The following is a 21,006-nucleotide window of genomic DNA, read 5'->3' as shown; positions in this document are numbered from 1 at the left end:
GATCAACATGAACACTCATTAGAAATAAAGGTGAGAAATAATGGTAATTTGGCATAAAACAAATATTAGAGCCATAAGCCTAACATACAGTGCCTTGCAAAATTATTCATCCTCCTCTGCGTTTTTCCTATTTTGTTGCATTACAACCTGTAATTGAAATAGATTTTTTACTTGGATTTCATGTAATGGACATACACAAAATACTCCAAATTGGTGAAGTGAAATGAAAAAATGACTTGTTTAAAATGGAAAAGTGTATTCAGCCTCTTTGCTATGAAGCCTCTAAATAAGATCTGGTGCAACCCAATTACCTTCAGACATCACATAATTAGTTAAATAAAGTCCAGCAGTGTGCAATCTAAGTGTCACATGATCTGTCACATGATCTCAGTATATATACACCTGTTCTGAAAGGCCCAGAGTCTGCAACACCACTAAGCAAGTGGCACCACCAAGCAAGCGGCACCATGAAGACCAAAGAGCTCTCCAAACAGGTCAGGGACAAAGTTGTGGAGAAGTACAGATCAGGGTTGGGTTATAAAAAAGTATCCAAAACTTTGAACATCTCACGGAGCACCATTAAATCCATTATTAAAAAATGGAAAGAATATGCCACCACAACAAACCTGCCAAGAGAGGGCCGCCCACCAAAACTCACGGACCAGGCAAGGAGGGCATTAATCAGAGAGGCAACAAAGAGACCAAAGATAACCCTGAAGGAGCTGCAAAGCTCCACAGTGGAGATTGGAGTATCTGTCCATAGGACCACTTTAAGCCATACACTCCACAGAGCTGGGCTTTATGGAAGAGTGGCCAGAAAAAAGCCATTGCTTAAACAATAAAATAAGCAAACACGTTTGGTGTTCAGCAAAAGGCGTGTGGGAGACTCCCCAAACATGTGGAAGAAAGAGACCCTGATGAGATGAGAGAAATTATGTCAGATGAGACTACAATGGAGCTTTTTGACCATCAAGGAAAACCTTGATGGTCCAACACCTCTTATAACCCCTAGAATACCATCCCCACAGGGAAGCATAGTGGTAGCAGCATCATGCTGTGGGGATGTTTTTAGCTGGCAGGGACTGGGAAACTGGTCAGAATTGAAGGAATAATGAATGGCACTAAATACAGGGAAATTCTTGAGGGAAACCTGTTTCCATGTTCCAGAGATTTGGACAGAGGTTCTCCTTCCAGCAGGACAATTTTATTTTTTACCTTTATTTAGCTAGGCAAGTCAGTTAAGAAGAAATTCCTATTTTCAATGACGGCCTAGGAACAGTGGGTTAACTGCCTTGTTCAGGGTCAGAATGACAGATTTGTACCTTGTCAGTTCAGGGATTTGAACTTGCCACCTTTTGGTTAATAGCCCAATGCTCTAACCACTAGGCTACCCTACCCTGCCAATGACCCTAAGCATACTGCTAAAGCAACATTTGAGTGGTTCAAGGGGAAACATTTAAATTTCTTGGAATGGCCTAGTCAACTCAGACCTCAATTCAATTCAATCAATTCAATTCAATCAATTCAATCATACAATTTGTAACACTCTGTCAAGTCCTGACCTGCAGAGGGCGTAATTGTGTTAGTCTTGGTCAGGATGTGGCAGGTGGTTTGTGTTTGTTAAATGTTGGGTTGGTGATTGGGACTTCCAATTGAAGGCAGGTGTGTTGAGTTGCCTTTGATTGGAAGTCCTATATAGGTGTGTGTGTTTTTCTTTGGGGTTGTGGGTGGTTGTCCTTGCACTGCATTGTATGTGCCTGCAAGACTGTTGCGGTTGTAAGTACTGTTTATTGTTTTTTTCAAGTGGATGCTTTACGTGTTTTATTTAATAAACATGAGTGTCCACAATCCCGCTGCACCTTGGTCCTCTTCTCTCCATGACAACTTCTGTGACAGAACCACCCACCACCAAAGGACCAAGCAGTGGAAGAGGAGGAAGCCACAGGAGAATAAAATGGAGGAATGGACATGGGAGGACGTCCTGAACGGCAAGGGAGCCTACACCTGGGAAGAGATCCTGGCCGGAAGGGATCGCCTCCCATGGGAACAGGTGGAGGCACTCGGGAGAGTGGAGGCAGCTGGACAGAGGAACCAACACGAACGTTATGCTGGAACACGGCTGGCGAGGAAGCCGGAGAGGCACCCCCAAGACATTTTGGGGGGGCACACGGGTAGTTTGGCCAGGCCAAGGAAGAGCCGTAAGCCAGCTACCCGTGACTACAGGGAGGTGCGTATAAGGTGGAGGGCGCCATGTTACGCTGAGGTACGCACCATCTCGCCTATACGGACGCACAGCCCAGTCCGCCCGGTACCAGCGCCCCGCAGGTGCCAGGGCAAGGTGAGCATCGAGCCGGAAGGGGTGATGCCAACCCTGCACTCAAGACCACCAGTGCGCCCTTTCGGTCCGGTGTTTCCCGCTAGACACACTAGCATGGAGGTGCGTGTCTCCAGGCTGGCACGTCCAGTACCAGCCCCACGCATCAGGAGTCTAGTGCGTCAGCCCAGCCTCGCCAGTCAACAGTCACCTGAGCTGCCCGCCAGTCGTGAGTCGCCAGAGCTGCCCGCCAGTCGTGAGTCGCCAGAGCTGCCCGCCAGTCGTGAGTCGCCAGAGCTGCCCGCCAGTCGTGAGTCGCCAGAGCTGCCCGCCAGTCGTGAGTCGCCAGAGCTGCCCGCCAGTCGTGAGTCGCCAGAGCTGCCCGCCAGTCGTGAGTCGCCAGAGCTGCCCGCCTGTCCTCCGGCCCAGCCCGAGCGGCCCGCATGTCCTCCGGCCCAGCCCGAGCGGCCCGCATGTCTTCCGACCCAGCCAAAGTGGTCCGTCTGCCAGGGTCAGCCCGAGTGGCCCGTCCTCCCCCCCAAAAATGTTGGCTGCCATGTCAGACTCATCAAACTCTGATACTTACATTATGGTCAGCGCTTGCAAGATCCACTGTCAATGATGGTACAGCATCCGTCTTCAGGATTAGCTTCCTGGCAAGACCCACCATCGCTCTATCAATTCTCCCCAATTGATATAGCAACTTCACTCGAAATGTGCACTGCACATGCGTTACATGATCGTAATTTCCGGTGCAGCCTGTCCACCTGAAATGTGAAGCAGCCACTACTGCTGTCAGATGTCTTCATTTTTCAGAAAATAGTGTAAGGTTAATTTTACACTCTGGCATCCAGTCACAACCCCGTGTGCTTTTGCTGGCAACCTGGTAAGTAGCTTAGTAACAGCCACACCACATATCAAAGGTTATCCGTATCTTTGGTAAACAAAGCCAAAGCAAGATGTAGGCGCACATGTGATGAAGGTTTTAAGGTGACATATATTTCCATTAGTTAAGATGGTGTATTACATTCCGGCTTTATGTGATGTTGCATAAAGCCAAAAGTAAATCCTTGGTAATGCCTGCCTCCTGAATCCATGTGTTTGAGACAGGGGTGTGTGTGTGTGTGTGGGGGGGGGGTCAGTAACTTTATGACCAAACTTTATCAATGTACCAGCTACAGTCATTTTTCATAATTGGGTCACCCTACTTTGAACGGGTTTCATCCTAATATCATCCAATTTGATGAAAAACTTTATTTTGGCTGTTCAGGACCTTTAAAATCCATGAACAGTTTGATCTGCACCACATGGAGATCTACTGGTAGACAGTTCATTTCCCTGAAATGATTAGGACCAATGTGCGTCCTAGGGCTGAGCTTGAGTATAATTTTCAGCAGTTTGTTTTGGGCCATTTCAAGTTTTTTGTTATGCCACTGAACCATGAGATATAGTCATAGTGGCACTGTATCAGATATGTTGCCAGGGTCCTCATGGTCTCTGTCTCCATGAACATGGCTACCCTTTAGTCAGTTAGCTGCTTAAGGCCTTTTCAACAGTCTCCTTATTCTTATGTGCAACCAAGAGGGCAGATAAAAAAAATGAAGATAAAAACACAAATAAGTATAAAGAAATTCGCAGGAGTAAACTACCAAGGCTGCCACTAGGCGCCACGGCAACCATGGAACAGCAACTGCTTTTCCTCCATCCCTGCTGTTTAGACATAACAGCCTCCATCTAGATAAGAGGAGGAACAGAAGGGCTCTCCAAGAAGATGAACCTGGTGATGGAGCAGTGTTTGAGAAGCATTTGAGAAGAGTTTGGCAAATCCACTGAGAACGGTGCTTACACTGGCTCTGAATCTACTCCCTCCCTATCATTCTGTCTCATCAATGTCCTCCTCCTCAGACACAAGCCTGACAGTCAGAAGGACCAATGCCCTACAACAACCTCCATCCCCAAACATCTTTAAGAAATAGACAGGATCTTGCAATAAAAAAGGTGGCGATGGAAGTGGAGGTCAAGTTTTAGGCATATCTTTTGATGACAACAGAGGAGTGTCCTTGTCTTTGAAGGTCTTGATGGTGTAATGTGTGGTTGTCACACTGTGAATGCTGCTCTGCCCTTCTCCCCTATTCTTCTTCTAATGAAAAAGATTACAGCTGGAGTCACTCAGAGTCACCCAGTGTTGACACTAGAGAGCCTCTCAGACACCCATGTCTGTGCCCGCTGCCAGAAGGAAGAGCCCACCAGAGGATCGACAGGGGGTGGGGGAAGAGAGCGAGAGAGGCTTTGACTACGTACAGACTTAGTGAGCATAGCCTTGCTATTGAGAAATGTCCCCATAGGCAGACCTGGCTCTCAAGAGAAGACAGGCTATGTGCACACTGCCCACAAAATGAGGTGGAAACTGAGCTGCACTTCCTAACCTCCTGCCAAAATGTATGACCATATTAGAGACACATATTTCCCTCAGATTACACAGACCCAAAAAGAATTTGAAAACAAATCAAATTTTCCATCAACTTAATTTTCCATCCAATTTACCATATCTACTGGGGGAAATATCACAGTGTGCAATCACAGCAGCAAGATTTGTGACCTGTTGCCACAAGAAAAGGTCAACCAGTGATGAACAAACACCATTGTAAGTACAACCCATATTTATTTGTATTTATTTCCCTTTTTTACTATTTGCACATCGTTACAACACTGTATATAGACATAATAAAACATTTGAAATGTCTTTATTTTTTTGGAACTTTTGTGAGTGTAATGCTTACTGTACATTTTTTATTGTATATTTCACTTTTGTTTATTATCTATTTCACTTGCTTTGACAATGTAAACATATGTTTCCCATGACAATAAAGCCCCTTGAATCGAAATTAATTTAATTGAATTGAGAGTTTGGAGGGACTGACTCGACTTCAAAGAGCAACTGGAAGCTTTGTTGATGTATTTGTAAAGATAAACAATAAAAAATAATCAAACAAATCAAGTCTTTCTCTTCATACTGGTATATTGACACAGTACAGTATGTGTTACTGGTAGCTCCTTATTCTATGGATTGTTTTATGTAGTGGATATAGGTGATTACCCTAAATGATATAACGGGTATTCCACAAGTTAACTCCATCTAAATCTATGACGTTGAAATGCCTATTTACTTTGTTCCATCTGATTGCGCAATCCACTGTCTCATCAGACCAGCTAGGCAATTTACAGTATATACTAGATCTACACTGTAAAAAGCATAATTTTAATCGATACATACAAAGAAATGTCAATAGAAAACATGTTTGAAATGATTGTGTTAGATGTGTAGTTGGCTATCTCTTCTGAACAATGGCTTGGCGAGAGAGCAAATTATCTATGCCAGGCGAAATCGCGCATCATTACCTCATTGTTATGGATGTCTCCCAAAAAAATTCACCAGAAAACAGTTTAAACCAACGCAAATGCAGCTTCTTTGCTATTATTCTGGCTGCACTGTTTGACGTGACTGTGTTAGCTTCAACGTGATCAAGATAAAGGAGATGATTGTGGACTACAGAAAAAGGAGGACCGAGCACGCCCCCATTGTCATCGACGGGGCTGTAGTGGAGCAGGTTGAGAGCTTCAAGTTCCTTGGCGTTCACATCATCAACAAACTAACATGGTCCAAGCACACCAAGACAGTCGTGAAGAGGGCAGAACAAAACCTATTCCCCCTCAGAAGACTGAAAAGATTTGGCATGGGTCCTCAGATACTCAAAAGGTTCTACAGCTGCACCATCGAGAGCATCCTGACGGGTTGCATCACTGCCTGATATGGCAACTGCTCGGCCTCCAACCGCAAGGCGCTACAGAGGGTAGTGCATATGGCCCAGTACATCACTGGGGCCAAGCTTCCTGCCATCCAGGACCTCTATACCAGGCGGTGCAAGAGGAGGGCCCTAAAAATTGTCAAAGACTCCAGCCACCCTAGTCATAGACTGTTCTCTCTGCTACAAGCGGTACAGGAGCGCCAAGTCTAGGTCCAAGAGGCTTCTAAAGAGCTTCTACCCCCAAGCCATAAGACTCCTGAACATCTAATCAAATGGCTACCCAGACTATTTGCATTGCCTCCCCCCCATCTTTTATGCTGCTGCTACTCTCTGTTATTATCTATGCATAGTCACTTTAATAACTCTACCTACATGTACATATTACCTCAATTACCTCGACTAACCGGTGCCTCCACACATTGAGTCTGTACCGGTACCCCCTGTATATAGCCTCGCTATTGTTATTTTACTGCTGCTCTTTAATCATTTGTTACTTTAATTTCTTTATTTTCTTTGTATTTTTCTTAAAATTGCGTTGTTGGTTAAGGGCTTGTAAGTAAGCATTTCACTGTATGGTTGTATTCGGCGCATGTGACAAATACAATTTGATTTGATTTATTCACACCCCTGAGTCGATACTTTGTTGAAGCACCTTTGCCACCGATTACAGCTGTGAGTCTTTCTGGGTAAGTCTCTTAGAGCCTTCCACAGGTGGATTGTGCAACATTTGCCCATTATTCTTTTCAAAATTCTTCAAGCTCTGTCAAATTGGTTCATTGCTAGACAACCATTTTCAGGTCTTGCTATAGATTTGCAGGTAGATTTAAGTCAAAACTGTAACTCGGCCACTCAGGAAAATTCATTTGGTAATTCACTTGGTAAGCAACTCCAGTGTATATTTGGCCTTGTGTTTTAGGTTAGTGTCCTGCTGAAAGGTGAATTCATCTCCCAGTGGAAAGCAGACTGAACCAGTTTTTCCTCTGTCAATTAGATTAGTACTGTGGGGTAACTACAATGTTGTTGATCCATCCTCAGTTTTCTCATTTCACAGTCACAATTGGCCTCATGGTGAAATCCCTGACCGGTGTCCTTCCTCTCTGACAACTGAGTTAGGAAGAACGCCTGTATCTTTGTAGGGACTGGGTATATTGATACACCATCCAAAGTGTAATGAAGAACTTCACCATGCTTATTTTTTTACCCATCTACCAATATGTGCCCTTCTTTGCGATGCATTGAAAACCTCCCTGGTCTTTGTCATTGAATCTGTGTTTGAAATTCACTGCTCAACTGAGGGACCTTACAGATAATTGTATATGTGGGATATAGAGATGAGGTAGTCATTCAAAAATCATGTTAAACACTATTATTGCACATAGAGTGAGTCCATGCAACTTATTATGTGACTCGTTAAGCACATTATTACTCCTGAACTTATTTAGGTTTGCCATAACAAAGGTGTTGAATCAAGACATTTCAGCTTTACATTTTTTATTAATAATAATAAAAAATGAAAAACATAATTCCACTTTGACATTATGGGGTATGTGTGTATGCAAACGACAAAAAAAACATCTAAATGTAATCCATTTTAAATTCAGGTTGTAACACAACAAAATGTGGAAAAAGTCCAAAGATGTGCCATGATTGGGTCGCGTCCATAGATTTAGAACAAAAAGACTGGGTTGCGTCTCTGGAAACCTGGACCGATAGAACGAACGACCAGCCGGCTTGGGTAGCAACCCTAGATTTGTGTCTGGACTATATCTCGTGGAATGATGAAATAGTATGAATAAATTCATCAAAATATTTTTTTTAAATGAAAATATGTCAATCATTATTTGAATACGATGGTAACCCTTATAAAAGTGATATTGCCCTAGAAGCCGGTGTTTGGAGGATATATTGGCACGGTTCGCCAGCCCTCGACCACACATGCCAATAAAGTTGTATTGAATATCCTCCAAACACCGGCTTCTCAGGCATTATCAAGGTCTACAGAATTTACATCCTGACACAGCATCATATAAGCAGTTTTATATCTGTGACAGAGATACAAATTATTCATTACCGGTGACCATTTCTCACTGGAAATAGTGGTATCTGCTCCAATTCCACTTAGTTGCCTTCGATGTCGGCTCTTCCTATCATTGTGAAGCAGAATTCACCAAGCGTTGGATTGTTCACCCACTAATAGGGAACGTGAGATGGGTTTAGACCGTCGTGAGACAGGTTAGTTTTACCCTTCTGACTTCTGGCAAAATCACCCTGCACCCGCCGTTGAATACAAGACAAAAACCCCATTACCCCAAAATAAGTACCTTACAGCCATGTGCCTTACCTGCCAATGAGGAGGAACTCTCCTCCAGCCACACCCAGACGTCTCATGGCCATGAGGAGGCCACGCACTGTCATGCCCTCGCAGAAACACACCACCACGCGGGCCTTGGGCAGACGTTCACGGAGTTTCTTAAGCAGGCGGTCAAAGTGCTTCTCCCCGGCGTTGCTGTAGATCTTGTCAGAGTGGGCGATGCACAGACCCTCCTGGGAGGCCAGCTCCTTGAAGGCTTCCATGCCACTCTCCCCGTAGTTTCCTAGGGTGGAGGGATGAACAGATGGGTTAATCACCACTTGACACACAAAATGACTGACGAGGAGTCACCATTTTGGAGCAGGAAAAGGAAAAACATCCTCATCATTGATCTACAATGGAGGTTTTGTCGTTATAGAAAACAAAACCTACATAAAAAGTCACCATTGAGGAATGGGGAACAATCGTAGCACAGAATCATCATGAGAAAGAATATAGTCTATGAGCATTACTTTTCATTTCAACCAAGCCTCTCAATCTATTTCACTGAGTTGTAGCTAAGTGTCTATACTTTTCATTTCAACCAAGCCTCTCAATCTATTTCACTGAGTTGTAGTTAACAGTCTATTTCAGTGTGCACTGATTTCAGTATTTCTCTATATACTTCATCAAGGCCCTGCAGGCTGACAGTGACTGGATTCAGCCACACTAAAGCGAAAAACTCACCAGAAACGGACGGGCGGAGCAAGCAGAGCGAGGTGGGTGGAAAGGATGGGACAGGCAGAGAGAGCAGTGACTGTATGTTAGCAGGATAGTCCATATCTCCAATCATCTTTGCTGATAGCGATGTTGTGTTTCCATAAGTGGATGATTTGGTCTTACTTAGCATTTATGGTAAAGCTTCAACCCTTAGCTAGCTCTTCCAATTAAAATAAGCTTGAAAAAAGTGAATGACATTTAATTTTTTATTTTGTGTGACTAGTGCCGGCAATAAAACGCCAAAATAGAGACAAGTTCTAATTGACCAAGGCGTCAATGAGGACAACCTGCCTGCCCGGCTTCGGTTGGGTCATTATAATTCATCAACAATGCATTCTAAAATAAATCACACACACACGCCTCACACACTCGCCTTTCGGGAGTTTAGGCTAAAACTACTGTCGTAGTCTGATGACTGTGACACGTCAGGCTGTGAACGACTGTGACTGTGCTGCAGTCCATATCCATCCTCTGATATAACCAGATAAATAGGGAGTCAAGTGGCTACTGATCGCAATCAGGGATGCTGAATGGGGTAGAGGGCTGCTATATTTGCCTATGATGACATCCTAATCAAGCTCTGCAAAGCTGTCTTATTTTACATGTGTAACCTTTATTTAACTAGGCAAGTCAGTTAAGAACAAATTCTTATTTACAATGACTGCCTACACCAACGTACATACATAGGCTGCGTCTGAAATTGCATCATATTCCCTATGTAGTGCACTATAGAGGATATGGTGCCATTTTGGACACAGCCCTAGTTGTGCACAGAGGACGCTATTTTATTGTGTATATTCAAAGTGCTGGCTTCAATCAAAGATGTTGTCTGCAATGTTAATGCAGTGCTTTCATGGCCCTTACACACACACCTGTCTCATTCTGAAAAATTGAGGCATCTTCCTGAGCACATTGTGCTCTTTTGACAGTATGATTGTGCTTGACAAGAGAAAATAGGTCTGAATTGGCAGCACACTAATGCATTACCCTAGGGATGCTATTAGACTGGGCCACAATTGTTAGTTTTCCAACATAGCCTTTGATGATATTTTGAATTGCCTCGTTTTATTTTCTTGATGGCAAATGGGAATCATGATATACAATTATTTTTCTCTTTCGATTGAGGTTGGAGGGAGGGATGGATGGATGAAAGCAGGCGGAGGTATATTGACACCCGTTCACTGAAACAATTTATGTTAATCTAGCCAGGTAATTTATGCAATCGCAGATCCTTAGCTGTTGCTATGGGCAACATGCTGCATTTTTACTTGTCTTAGGTGGTGGAGAGAGATGGCTGCATGGGGAGGTGCTATCTGTCGTTGTGACTGCTGTTTAAAGCTATCTGAACAGGTAAATTCATTTTATGGTTGATCAATTCTAAACCGCTTCAATTCAAAGGATTTCAATTTAAAGATTTCAGTCTAGCAAGAGACATTCTAGTCACATTTTTCATATCAATTAACACATTCACTAAATTTTTTAACTCACAGCCCCCACAATTTTCACAACAACCATTCCTAAAAGTGCAGAAAATACGATTTACCTTACCATACACTCAATATTATACCTAGCAGGCATGGTGAAGGTCAGATCCCTAGCACCCCCTTGCTGTGCTTCATGGCACTTCACCTCCACTCTCTCCTGGCTCTGCCTGCATGCCCTTGAACCTGACCGTGACCCCTGAACTTTTGTGATTCCCCTACTGGTTTCTAGGCTCTGCCTTTACAAGGTGATCCAGAGTTCAACCCTCCCTTGTCTATCACATATCCCTCTAACAACTCCCAGAATTCATCAGTGGCCACTACAGAGCAGAGATGCACTCTGCCTTTCAATCATTACCTGATCACTCCATTGGTTACATTTCACTGAGGTTTAGGCTGAGGAGTCTCGGCTAATGGCAGAGATTTACATGTAACTAGAATTTAGCCATCTTCACATTTAATTTTATCCTCTCCCAATTACACTTGTGGTAAAACTGGTGAAAGAGTTTTATGTGATTCAAGCTTAAGCGGTGTGTGTCTGCATTGTGGAGGGCTACTGGTATATGAACCATTTCAGCACCATGGACAGCGCACTGATAAACTCCACCGATAACGCATTCAGACCGGTGCTGCTGAGAAGCTATTGCGATGTGCTGATATTTCCAGCATTGAGTGGCATTGCCAGAAGTGCTTAGAAATCCCTCACAACCATGAGTTAAATATGATGGAAACGCACTCAACACAGTAATTCTTCTACATCTGAATAGAAATAACACACTTGGGAGTTTATTTCTATCGATATCCATAACAGGGGTCTCCCTTGGAGGTATTGATTACACCCATAGAATTAGAATTACTAGAGCAGACATTTCTTTCAAGTGTTATGTAAATGGGTGTACCAGACGGATTCTATTTATATGATTACTCTCATAGAGATACATTACCTGTAACCCCAGCCTGATAGTACGCCACACAGCACAAGAACAGCAAATGCAGGGGGGAAACAGTCCATTAGTGCCCCTGTTAAATATGGATAGGCTGGTTGATTAATTAAGACATGCTTAGAAATGCAAATAATGAAGATGATGGAGCCCGCCTGTTATTTTCTAATGGAATAGAATTAGCATCAAATTAAACATCCTGGGAGACGGAGAGAGAAGGAGAGACAGGGAGAGAGAAGGAGAGAGAGAGAGAGAGCAGTGCTGACTGATTATCTTTTCTATCTAGCGTCCAATCTAATTGTCTCTAATATGAATAGATCCAAATAAACACCAAAATGCATTTTCAGTCAGAGAACATTGACAACAATAAGACTGAATTGTGGCTTGAGAGATTGGATGCGTTGCTGGAGTGTGGATGTGATAAAAGGCAGAAGAACAGATTGTTGTGACGTACATCCAATATAGGTCACAACCCCATACTTTACCCGGGGTGTGTGTATGGATAGTTATATTGCACAGGATGTATAGGTTTGTCTGGAGAGAGGGAATTCCAATATTACAGTTTCCCTTCAACGCAATGCACACAGAAGCACACACAGGGAGGACACAAAGTTAGGAGCAAGTGCTTAACTGTTTAAAAACCACGCTCACAATCCACCACCATATCAATAGCTAGGCCTATTTATCATAATCCCAGATTTCTCAACCTCAAACCCGAACAGAGACAAGACAAAATCAATTTGACAGCATGTGCAAAACCTCTCCAAATCCGTGCTAGTCCGACTATGCCTACTTGGTCTAATCCTATCCTAGAAGTTGAACCTCTGTTTTGAGTGAGTTGAGTGACTCACCCTCTGTGTGCACCGCAGACACATAGGTCCAGTTGTAGCGCTTGACTATGTCCAGCATGGCCCGGGCCTGGAGCGTGTCAGAGGGTACTACCCGCAGGAAGTACTTAAAGAGCGTCTTGTCACTCAGGTCGATACTGGTCGCGGAATAAGCAATCTGGGGGATGTTGAAGAGCTGCAGCAGGTTCTGCACCTGGATAGCCACGGAGCTTGAGCCCGGCCCAATCACCCCAGCGATGGGCTTCTTGGAGGGCGGGGGCTGGTTAGTTGGCGTCCCGTCGATGCACCACTTGGAGCCGTCCTTGTCGTCCCGGATGGAGATGAGGGAATCCCGGATGAACTCGATGCTCTGCTCCAGGGCCACAGAGGAGTGCCAGCAGGAGTCCCGGATCTCACAGCCCAGGCTGATGTTGGGGAGCAGGAAAGGGTCGGCGTTGATCCGGTCCAGTGTGTGGAACATGGCCTCTACCCGCTGGATGCCATACTGCTCACGGACATCCCCGCACTTTCGGTCGGCCACTTTTTCGGCGGACGGCTGGTGGTGGACGGAGAAGAGGGCCCCGATTATCACGTCTCCATCCATCCGGGCCACGGAGCGGGGAGTGGCCCGCGGGACCGCCGATCGCTCAAAGATGCTGCTTTTGTAGGACAGCACGAGTACATCAAAGAATAGTGTCGGGAGACATAGGAGCATGAGGAAAGCCATCTTTACGCTTGCCATGTCCCGCATCACGTGAGCGGTGCCAGCTACGCGGGCATACTATCTGCTCCTGGCAGTTGAGCAGGAACGTTTGCTGTCTCTCAGTATATCCACGTTTAACCCAGTGACCATGATTTGCGAACACAGCGCCCTGAGCATATCCAAACACACCTGGAGAGAGATCAAAACACACTGTCATAAAATATTAAACAAGATTGTGAAGACAGCAACAGATATGCAACGTTTCAGTTATCATATCAGTTATCTACATTACATTGGTTTGAAAATAATGGTGGCCCTCACAATGAACAGGAGGATATTCTTGGATTGATGAGGTTCATAGCCTATTAGCCAACACACCATTCCTTCTAGAAATAAGGCTAATTAATACCTTACCCCTTTGCAAACTATACACACTATCATTAATCCCACAAGGGGCAATTATGTTATTTTAAATGATGTTATCCCCCCCTCCAGAGATAATGGCATCGCTCCCACCGTCCATTGAGAAACCCGAGCTGCCGAGAAGCCCATTTCAGCACCCTGGAGAGCTCACTAATTCAGCCGATTACTGAGGAAACGCCTTCGTACAGGTAGGTACTACTGATAAGCTATGTAGGGTACTGGAGCTATGTGCTGATATTTCCACGGTCGTGAAAGGATCTCATTGAGTTCCTAAACCAATCAATGGCAAAGTATATTAATTTCATTAAACACGACTGAACAAATCCTTGATACCCAGTCTGATGACATGGAGCTTTGAACATATTTGAGCATAAATCGAATTGTTCTTGTCATGCTCTGTAAGATCCAATGCGCAGCATGCAATATTTTCCACCCTCAACTATTCGAATTCATCGCTCACACCCCTCAGTGGCCTGAATCAAAACATTCAATAAAATGCCATTATCGAAAAAGGATGATTACAAGGTAATCCGTGTCACGAGCATATCAAAAACGACACATGCTCTAGCGTTCACATCTCTTCTCTCAAATGAATTAGGGGAAGAACTTCTGACGTACCTGAATCTGCGAGACATATCGCGTGCCATGCTCCGTCTTCTGTGCCGCGTGGTCCTTGGCTGTGATAGTTGAGTTTGTTTCGCTCGAGCGGACGTTTTTTTTTTATCTCCTCCAGCGAGATCACGAGAACCCCCACCCCTCCTTGTCTTCTTCTCATTTCTCTCTCTGCCAGTTTGTTACCACATTTCAAAATCCGGGTCATAAAAGCTGCAGTCTTTAATAGCGCAAAATTGTAGGCGTTTAAAACCACACTACAGGTAACTTATTCTTAGTCTTGTCATTCTTCATGCGAGGGTTAATCAGCCTGAACCTGAGTGGTGCAGCATTGGAGAGTTAAGCAGTGCGCAAGCCGCTTAGACAGCTGATATAGATGGTGTTTGTCTACAGAATTGTGACCCGGTCCATTACCCCATGCCTCAACTGGACCGTCTCACAGCAACAACACTCAGTGTGAGAATACATTGATTTCTTTTGTCAATGGTTGACCAGATAATGGAGGAATCATCAATCAAATGTTACTTACTTTTCTTATTAAGGAATGAGAGTCCAACATTGTACTAGTCCTGGTCTACCCTAGCTAATCTGTCTATATGCTATATGTCTTCTGATCCAATATCTGACCTCTAAATTCGGATGGATGCCAGATATACCGACTGGCCTGTCTGACTTATATACAAATAGTTATCTTTTAACGAAGCACCTCAATGGTAGAAAAACCTATAGTTGAAGTTGAAGACCTTACTTGTAAGCCTAACGTAAAATATGTAAATTGAGTTAATTGCCGAAGGTCAACAGTCTTAGTCTTCCAAATCGTGGAGAGGTTCTTTGTTTAGAATTGGGTCATTTCTGTGCTATATTCTCTGTGCCATATTCTCTTCACCAAGAAATGGGTTTGGGCGACATATATCAAACAGCGTTAGGAAAAACAAGAAAAACGAAAAAGGAGTCCACAAGGCTAGAGAGGGCTGCTTTGCGTGGGCACGCCGGGAGCCAGCAGCAGCAGGCGTTTAATTAGTAAACAACCGGCGAGCGCACTAGGACATATCTTCCTGACACGCGCCCTGTGGAGTGTGAACATGGAGAGCAAGCGTAATTATGTGTGTGTGTGTGTGTGTGTGTCTGAGAGAGTGATAGAATCGAGATGACAAAATCTCTCACACTCACACATACACCATTACACACACACACACCGTCACTTATTAGAAACGGATGTCATGCGGTGTTATCCTATATGTAGCTTACCTCTTTGATAGCCTGCTGAGAAGAGTCAACGGGATTTAAGAGATTGGAGGCTATAGAAGATGGTACCCGAGCGCCATGAGAAGCGTGACCATAGACCAGACAGAACCATCAGAAAACGCACAAAAATAACGTTATAAGTCACTATCACGCAGTCAGTGGTGGAAAAAGTACTACATTCTCATACTTGAGTAATAGTAAAGATACCTTAATAGAAAATGACTCAAGTAAAAGTGAGTCACCCAGTAAAATACTACTTGAGTAAAAGTCTAAAAGTATTTCATTTTAAATACACTTAAGTATCAAAAGTAAATGTAGTTGCTAAAATATACTTAAGTATTAAAAGTAAAAGTACATTTATAATTTAAAATTCATTATATTAAGCAAACCAGACGGCACAATTTTATTTATTTTTAATTTTTTAATTTACGGATAGCCAGGGTTACGCTCCAACACAGACATAATTTAAAAACAAAGCATTTGTGTTTAGTCAGTCCACCAGATGAGAGGCATTAGGGATGACGAGGGATGTTCTCTTGATAACTGTGCGAATTGAACCATTTTCTGTCCTGCTAAGCATTCATAATGTAACGAGTACTTTTGGGTGTCAGGGAAAATGTATGGAGTAAAAAGTACATCATTTTATTAAGGAATGTAGTGAAGTTAAAGTAGTCAAAAATATAAATAGTAAAGTAAAGTACAGATACCCCAAAAAAACGACTTAAGTAGTACTTTAAAGTATTTTTCGTAAGTACTTTACACCACTGCACGCAGTGACTGTCACCCCTCAATCAGAAATCAATTGACATTGTCTTGAATTCATTTTTTGTGTTACAGCCTGAATTCAAAATGGATTAAATATATTTTTTGCTCTCACAAATCTGCACACACTACCCCACAATAACAAAGTGAAAACATGTTTTTAGACATTTTTGAAAATGTATTGAAAATGAAATATAGAAATACATACAAAAGTATGTGGACACCCCTTCAAATTAGTGGATTCGGCTATTTCAGCCACACCCGTTGCTGACAGGTGTATAAAATCGAGCACACAGCCATGCAATCTGCATAAACAAACATTGGCAGTAGAATGGCCTTACTGAAGAGCTCAGTGACTTTCAACATGGCAATGTATATTCCTTTTATTAGACACTACTAAAACAAATCCTTGATACCCAGTCATACAGAAATGGTTTGACGAGATTGGTGTGGAAGAACTTGACTGGCCTGCACAGAGCCCTGACCTCAATCCCATCAAACACCTTTGGGATTAATTGGAACGCTGACCGCAAGCCAGGCCTAATTACCCAACATCAGTGCCTGACATCACTACTAATGCTCTTGTGGCTGAATGGAAGCAAGTTCCGCAGCAATGTTTCAACATCTAGTGGAAAGACTTCCCAGAAGAATGGGGGCTGTTATAGCAGCAAAGGGGGGACCAACTCCATTTTAATGCCCATGACTTTGGAATGAGATGCTCGACGAGCAGGTGTCCACATACTTTAGGTCCTGTAGTGTATCTCATTTACATAAGTATTCACACCCCTTGGTCAATACATGTTAGAATCTCCTTTGGCAGCGATTACAGCTGTGAGTCTTTCTTGGTAAATCTCTAAGAGATTTGCACACCTGGATTGTACAATATTTTCCCATTATTCTTTAAAAGAATGATTCAAGCTCTGTCACGTTTGTTGTTGATCATTGCTTGACAACTATTTTCAGGTCTTGCAATAGATTTTCAAGCAGATTTAAATCAAAACTGTAACTCGGCCACTCTGGAACATTAATTGTCTTCTTGGTAAGCAATTCCAGTGTAGATTTGGCCTTGTGTTTAAGGTTATTGTCCTGCTGAAAGGTGAATTCATCTCCCAGTGTCTGGTGGAAAGAAGACTGAACCAGATTTTCCTCTAGGAGTTTGCCTCTGCTTAGCTCCATTCTGTTTATTTTTTTATCCTGAAAAACTCCCCGATTACAAGCATACCCATAACATGATACAGCCACCACTATGCTTGAAAATATGGAGAGTGGTACTCAGTAATGTGTTGCATTGAATTTGCTCCAAACAGGACAAAAAGTGAATTGCTTTGCTACATTTTTTTTTTGTTATACTTTAGTTCCTTGCAAACAGGATGCATGTTTTGGAATATTTGTATTATGTACCTTCCTTTCACTCTGTCAATTAGGTTAGTATTGTGGATTAACTACAATGTTGCTGATCCAGCCTCAGTTTTTTTCCTATCACAGCCATTCAACTGAAATCCCTAAGCGGTTTCCTTCCTCTCTGACAACAAAGTAAGGAAGGACGCCTGTATCTTTGTAGTGACTGGGTTTATTGAAACACCATCCAAAGTGTAATTAATAACTTCATCATTCTCAAAAGGAATATTCAATGTCTGCATTTTTTTTTACCCATCTACCAATAGGTGCCCTTTTTTGCAATGCATTGGAAAACCTCCCTGGTCTTTCTCGTTGAATCTGTGTTTGAAATTCACTGCTCAACTGAGGGACCTTACATATAATTGTCTGTGTAGGGTACAGAGATGAGGTATTCATTCAAAAATCATGTTAAACACTATTATTGCACATAGAGTAAGTCCATGCAACTTATTATGTGCCTCGTTAAGCACATTTTTACTCCTGAACTGATATAGGCCTGCCATAACAAAGGGGTTGAATACTTATTGACTCAAGACATTTCCACTTCTTATTTTAAATGAATTTGTAAAAAAAAATCTAAAAACCTAATTCCACTTTGACATTATGGGCTATTGTGTGTAGGCCAGTGACAAACAAATCTCAATTTCATCCATTTTAAATTCAGGCTGTAACACAACAAAATGTGGAAAAAGTCAAGGCACAAAAAACCCTACTCTTATCCACAGATTCAAATTAGTTTCAGGCATCATAAATTGGTCATGGCCAGATTTGACTCTTAGTAGTAAGTTAGGAGAAATTATGCAGAAAGTTAGAAGAATTTACATAGCAGGTTAGGAGAATTAGGTAAAGGTTTGATGTTAATTTGGCAAAAGCTGGATCCCTTTTATCCATGACCTCATGTGAAATGGACAATTTCAGCGCCAACAACAGCTACTTCAATATACTTATTTTTGAAAGCAACAGACTGCCCTCTAGTGTTCGACAAATAACGTTCTAAACGTCTGAGAGCAGACTTGCTTTTGACACAATTTCGCCCTCTTGTGGTTATATCAATACTATGCATGCCACTCTCTTGGCTAAGAGAGACTGACTGCATAACTTTTTGTTTTTATAAGAAACATGAATGTGTTGGACATACCAAATTCTTTGCATAGATAACTCATTACACAGCACTGACACACACCCTTACCACACCAGACATGCCACCAGGGGTCTTTTCACAGTCCCCAGGTCCAGAACAAATTCAAGGAAACAGTATTACACAGTCATGATTGCATGGAACTCCCTTCCATCTCATATTGTGCAAGTGAACAGCAAACCTGGTATCAAAAAACAAATAAAGCAACACCTTATGGCAAAACGCCTCACCCCCATCGCATGTGACCTACTTGATGTGTGTAAAGTATGTACTGACATACCTACACTATGTGCAACTGATAGATGGACACACACGCACACTACATGTTAATGTTTTTAAATGGATATAAATTGTAAAGTTTTTCGTCTGTAATGTCTTTTTCATTGTGTCGGACCCCAGTAAAACTAGCTGTCGCCATTGGCATTGACTAATGGAGATCCTAATCAAATCAAAATAGCTTCAACCAGGCGTTTGGCCTACACACACAGACACTGATACAAAGTCATCATAGGTCTCACAATTTGACAGGTGTTTAGCCTAAATAATAAATGTCATGAAAATGTACACATTTTTACTGATAAAGAAAAACGCCTAATCATCAAATAGGCTACAGTCAGATAGCTTCAGCTATTCATTATGAAAAAGTACTCTGGGTCTATGTTTTGCCTCAACCAAGTTTACGAACTAGGCTAACTTTTAATAGGCTACTTGAATTTTTAGCCTACAGTGAAAAAATGTGGTTCTCGGTCGCCAATGAAGATGCCGACTGAGTGAGTCTACAACCCACGGGAGCATCCCACGCAGACCCCAGACAGATGCGACCCGGTCACCCGTATCCCGGGGCTTCTCTTTGCTTGATATGTTTGAGTTATGAGTCAGGTCCGCCCTGCGCTCCACAACACAAAAAAACTTTTATGGAGACTAGACACTATGACACTGCCACCGCTGCTGCCCTAGGGTCGTAAGAGCTGATATTGATCCAGACTAACAGCGACATTTTGAGGGATAGGGAGGGAGACGTCGTGGAGTAGGTGCTTGGGGGGACCTCAGTGTTTTTCGTTTCAAGTTCCTTTGAGGTTAAAAGATGACGTAGTCCTGATACAGCTCCTATTATTGAGAACGGTCCCCCTGAAAATTACCCTATTATAGCTTACATGCGGTCTCTGCAACATAGGGGCAAATGTCCAAGGAAAATAGCTTAGACTGCCTACATCAAGTGAAGGAAACTGTGAAGTTATGTCGTCTTCTTGCCTTGCCTTCTTTTTCTGTGGCCTGAAAAGGCTATTGTTTTATCCCTCTAAATAATTGATGTCACTATCTAGACCCGACTTGCGACAAATGGTCTGATCTCAAAACGAGTCATAGGCTATGTTGCCGTTTTATGTCCTGGTGTGAAGTGAAGGCCTATCAATAAATCTTTCACCTTTTTTGAGAGGACAGTCCTCCATGTTCAGCCTCAAGGACAATCCTTCATGTTTGGCCTGACATCATTAGTGACAGTTGGAACTGGCTTTGAACAGGCGAGTCTACACCCATCCATCAATGTTACACTTGATATTTTTTTCTGCAATGAGATTGATGGCCCATCCAAACTATTATGTCGAATTTATAGGGCACTAAAGAGGATACCTCATCACACATCATGTAGATTTTCCAGTGAATTGAGATTTAGGAAATGTCATTTTATTGAAAAGGTCTACATCAATCAATGATCCAATATGACTTTATTTAGACCACACGGTAAACCAGGCACGTGCACAGATAGGGATCTACTTGTGCTCGAGCACCTGCCTCTTTGCCCTCCCACTCGATAGGTTTTACTTGATAATGATCATCCAATATTGATTATTGGCATTATTTAAAAAATGTTGTGCAGTTCTGTCTCCTCAACTCACTGGAGTCCGTGACATGAAGGTCTACTGAGGATATGTTTGACACAACATTCAACTCCTCCTCCTTAATTTCCTCTTGTTTTTTAAGCACTACTTCAAATATCTCCTCTCGCTTCAGAACAGACTCCGATGGCATAGAAACTGGCAAGGATGACCCAGGCAGCACCAGTTTGACATCAGATTCCTCCTGTAAATCAATAGATCAAAAACATGTACTGATACAGCCATGACGTTAAATTGATTATTTATGTTTTGGCGTAAATTAATCATCAGTTTCTAGAGAACTTAAGATAGAGAACTTGCTTTACTGCCTTCTTGCCATGGTCTCGGACACACTCGTTCGGGTTGTTCTTCCATTGGCCCATCATCACAGGGTCCAGCAGCACTGACTTCA

General features: G+C 42.8%; 1 protein-coding gene across 5 annotated transcripts in view; it reads right to left on the bottom strand.

Moving 5' to 3' along the window:
* The window catches only part of LOC106571779 (metabotropic glutamate receptor 1), a 68,749-nt gene extending 54,141 nt beyond the window's left edge, over positions 1–14,608 (bottom strand). For 2 of the 5 annotated variants that reach the window (XM_045695888.1, XM_045695889.1), the window contains exons 1-3: positions 14,184–14,606; positions 12,464–13,331; positions 8,462–8,714 (exon numbers count right to left, since the gene is read on the bottom strand). In XM_045695888.1, the coding sequence (XP_045551844.1) occupies positions 8,462–8,714; positions 12,464–13,190 (980 nt within the window). In that variant the 5' untranslated portion in view covers positions 13,191–13,331; positions 14,184–14,606. Of the gene's footprint in view, positions 1–8,461; positions 8,715–12,463; positions 13,353–14,183 lie in introns of all 5 variants that reach the window. The other 3 variants (XM_045695887.1, XM_045695890.1, XM_045695886.1) reach the window with 3 other exon arrangements.
* Positions 14,609–21,006: the final 6,398 nt, after the last annotated feature.

Source organism: Salmo salar, chromosome ssa15, assembly GCF_905237065.1.
Source record: "Salmo salar chromosome ssa15, Ssal_v3.1, whole genome shotgun sequence".
Taxonomy (NCBI): Eukaryota; Metazoa; Chordata; class Actinopteri; order Salmoniformes; family Salmonidae; genus Salmo; species Salmo salar.
This window is presented reverse-complemented; position numbering and strand designations above follow the sequence as displayed.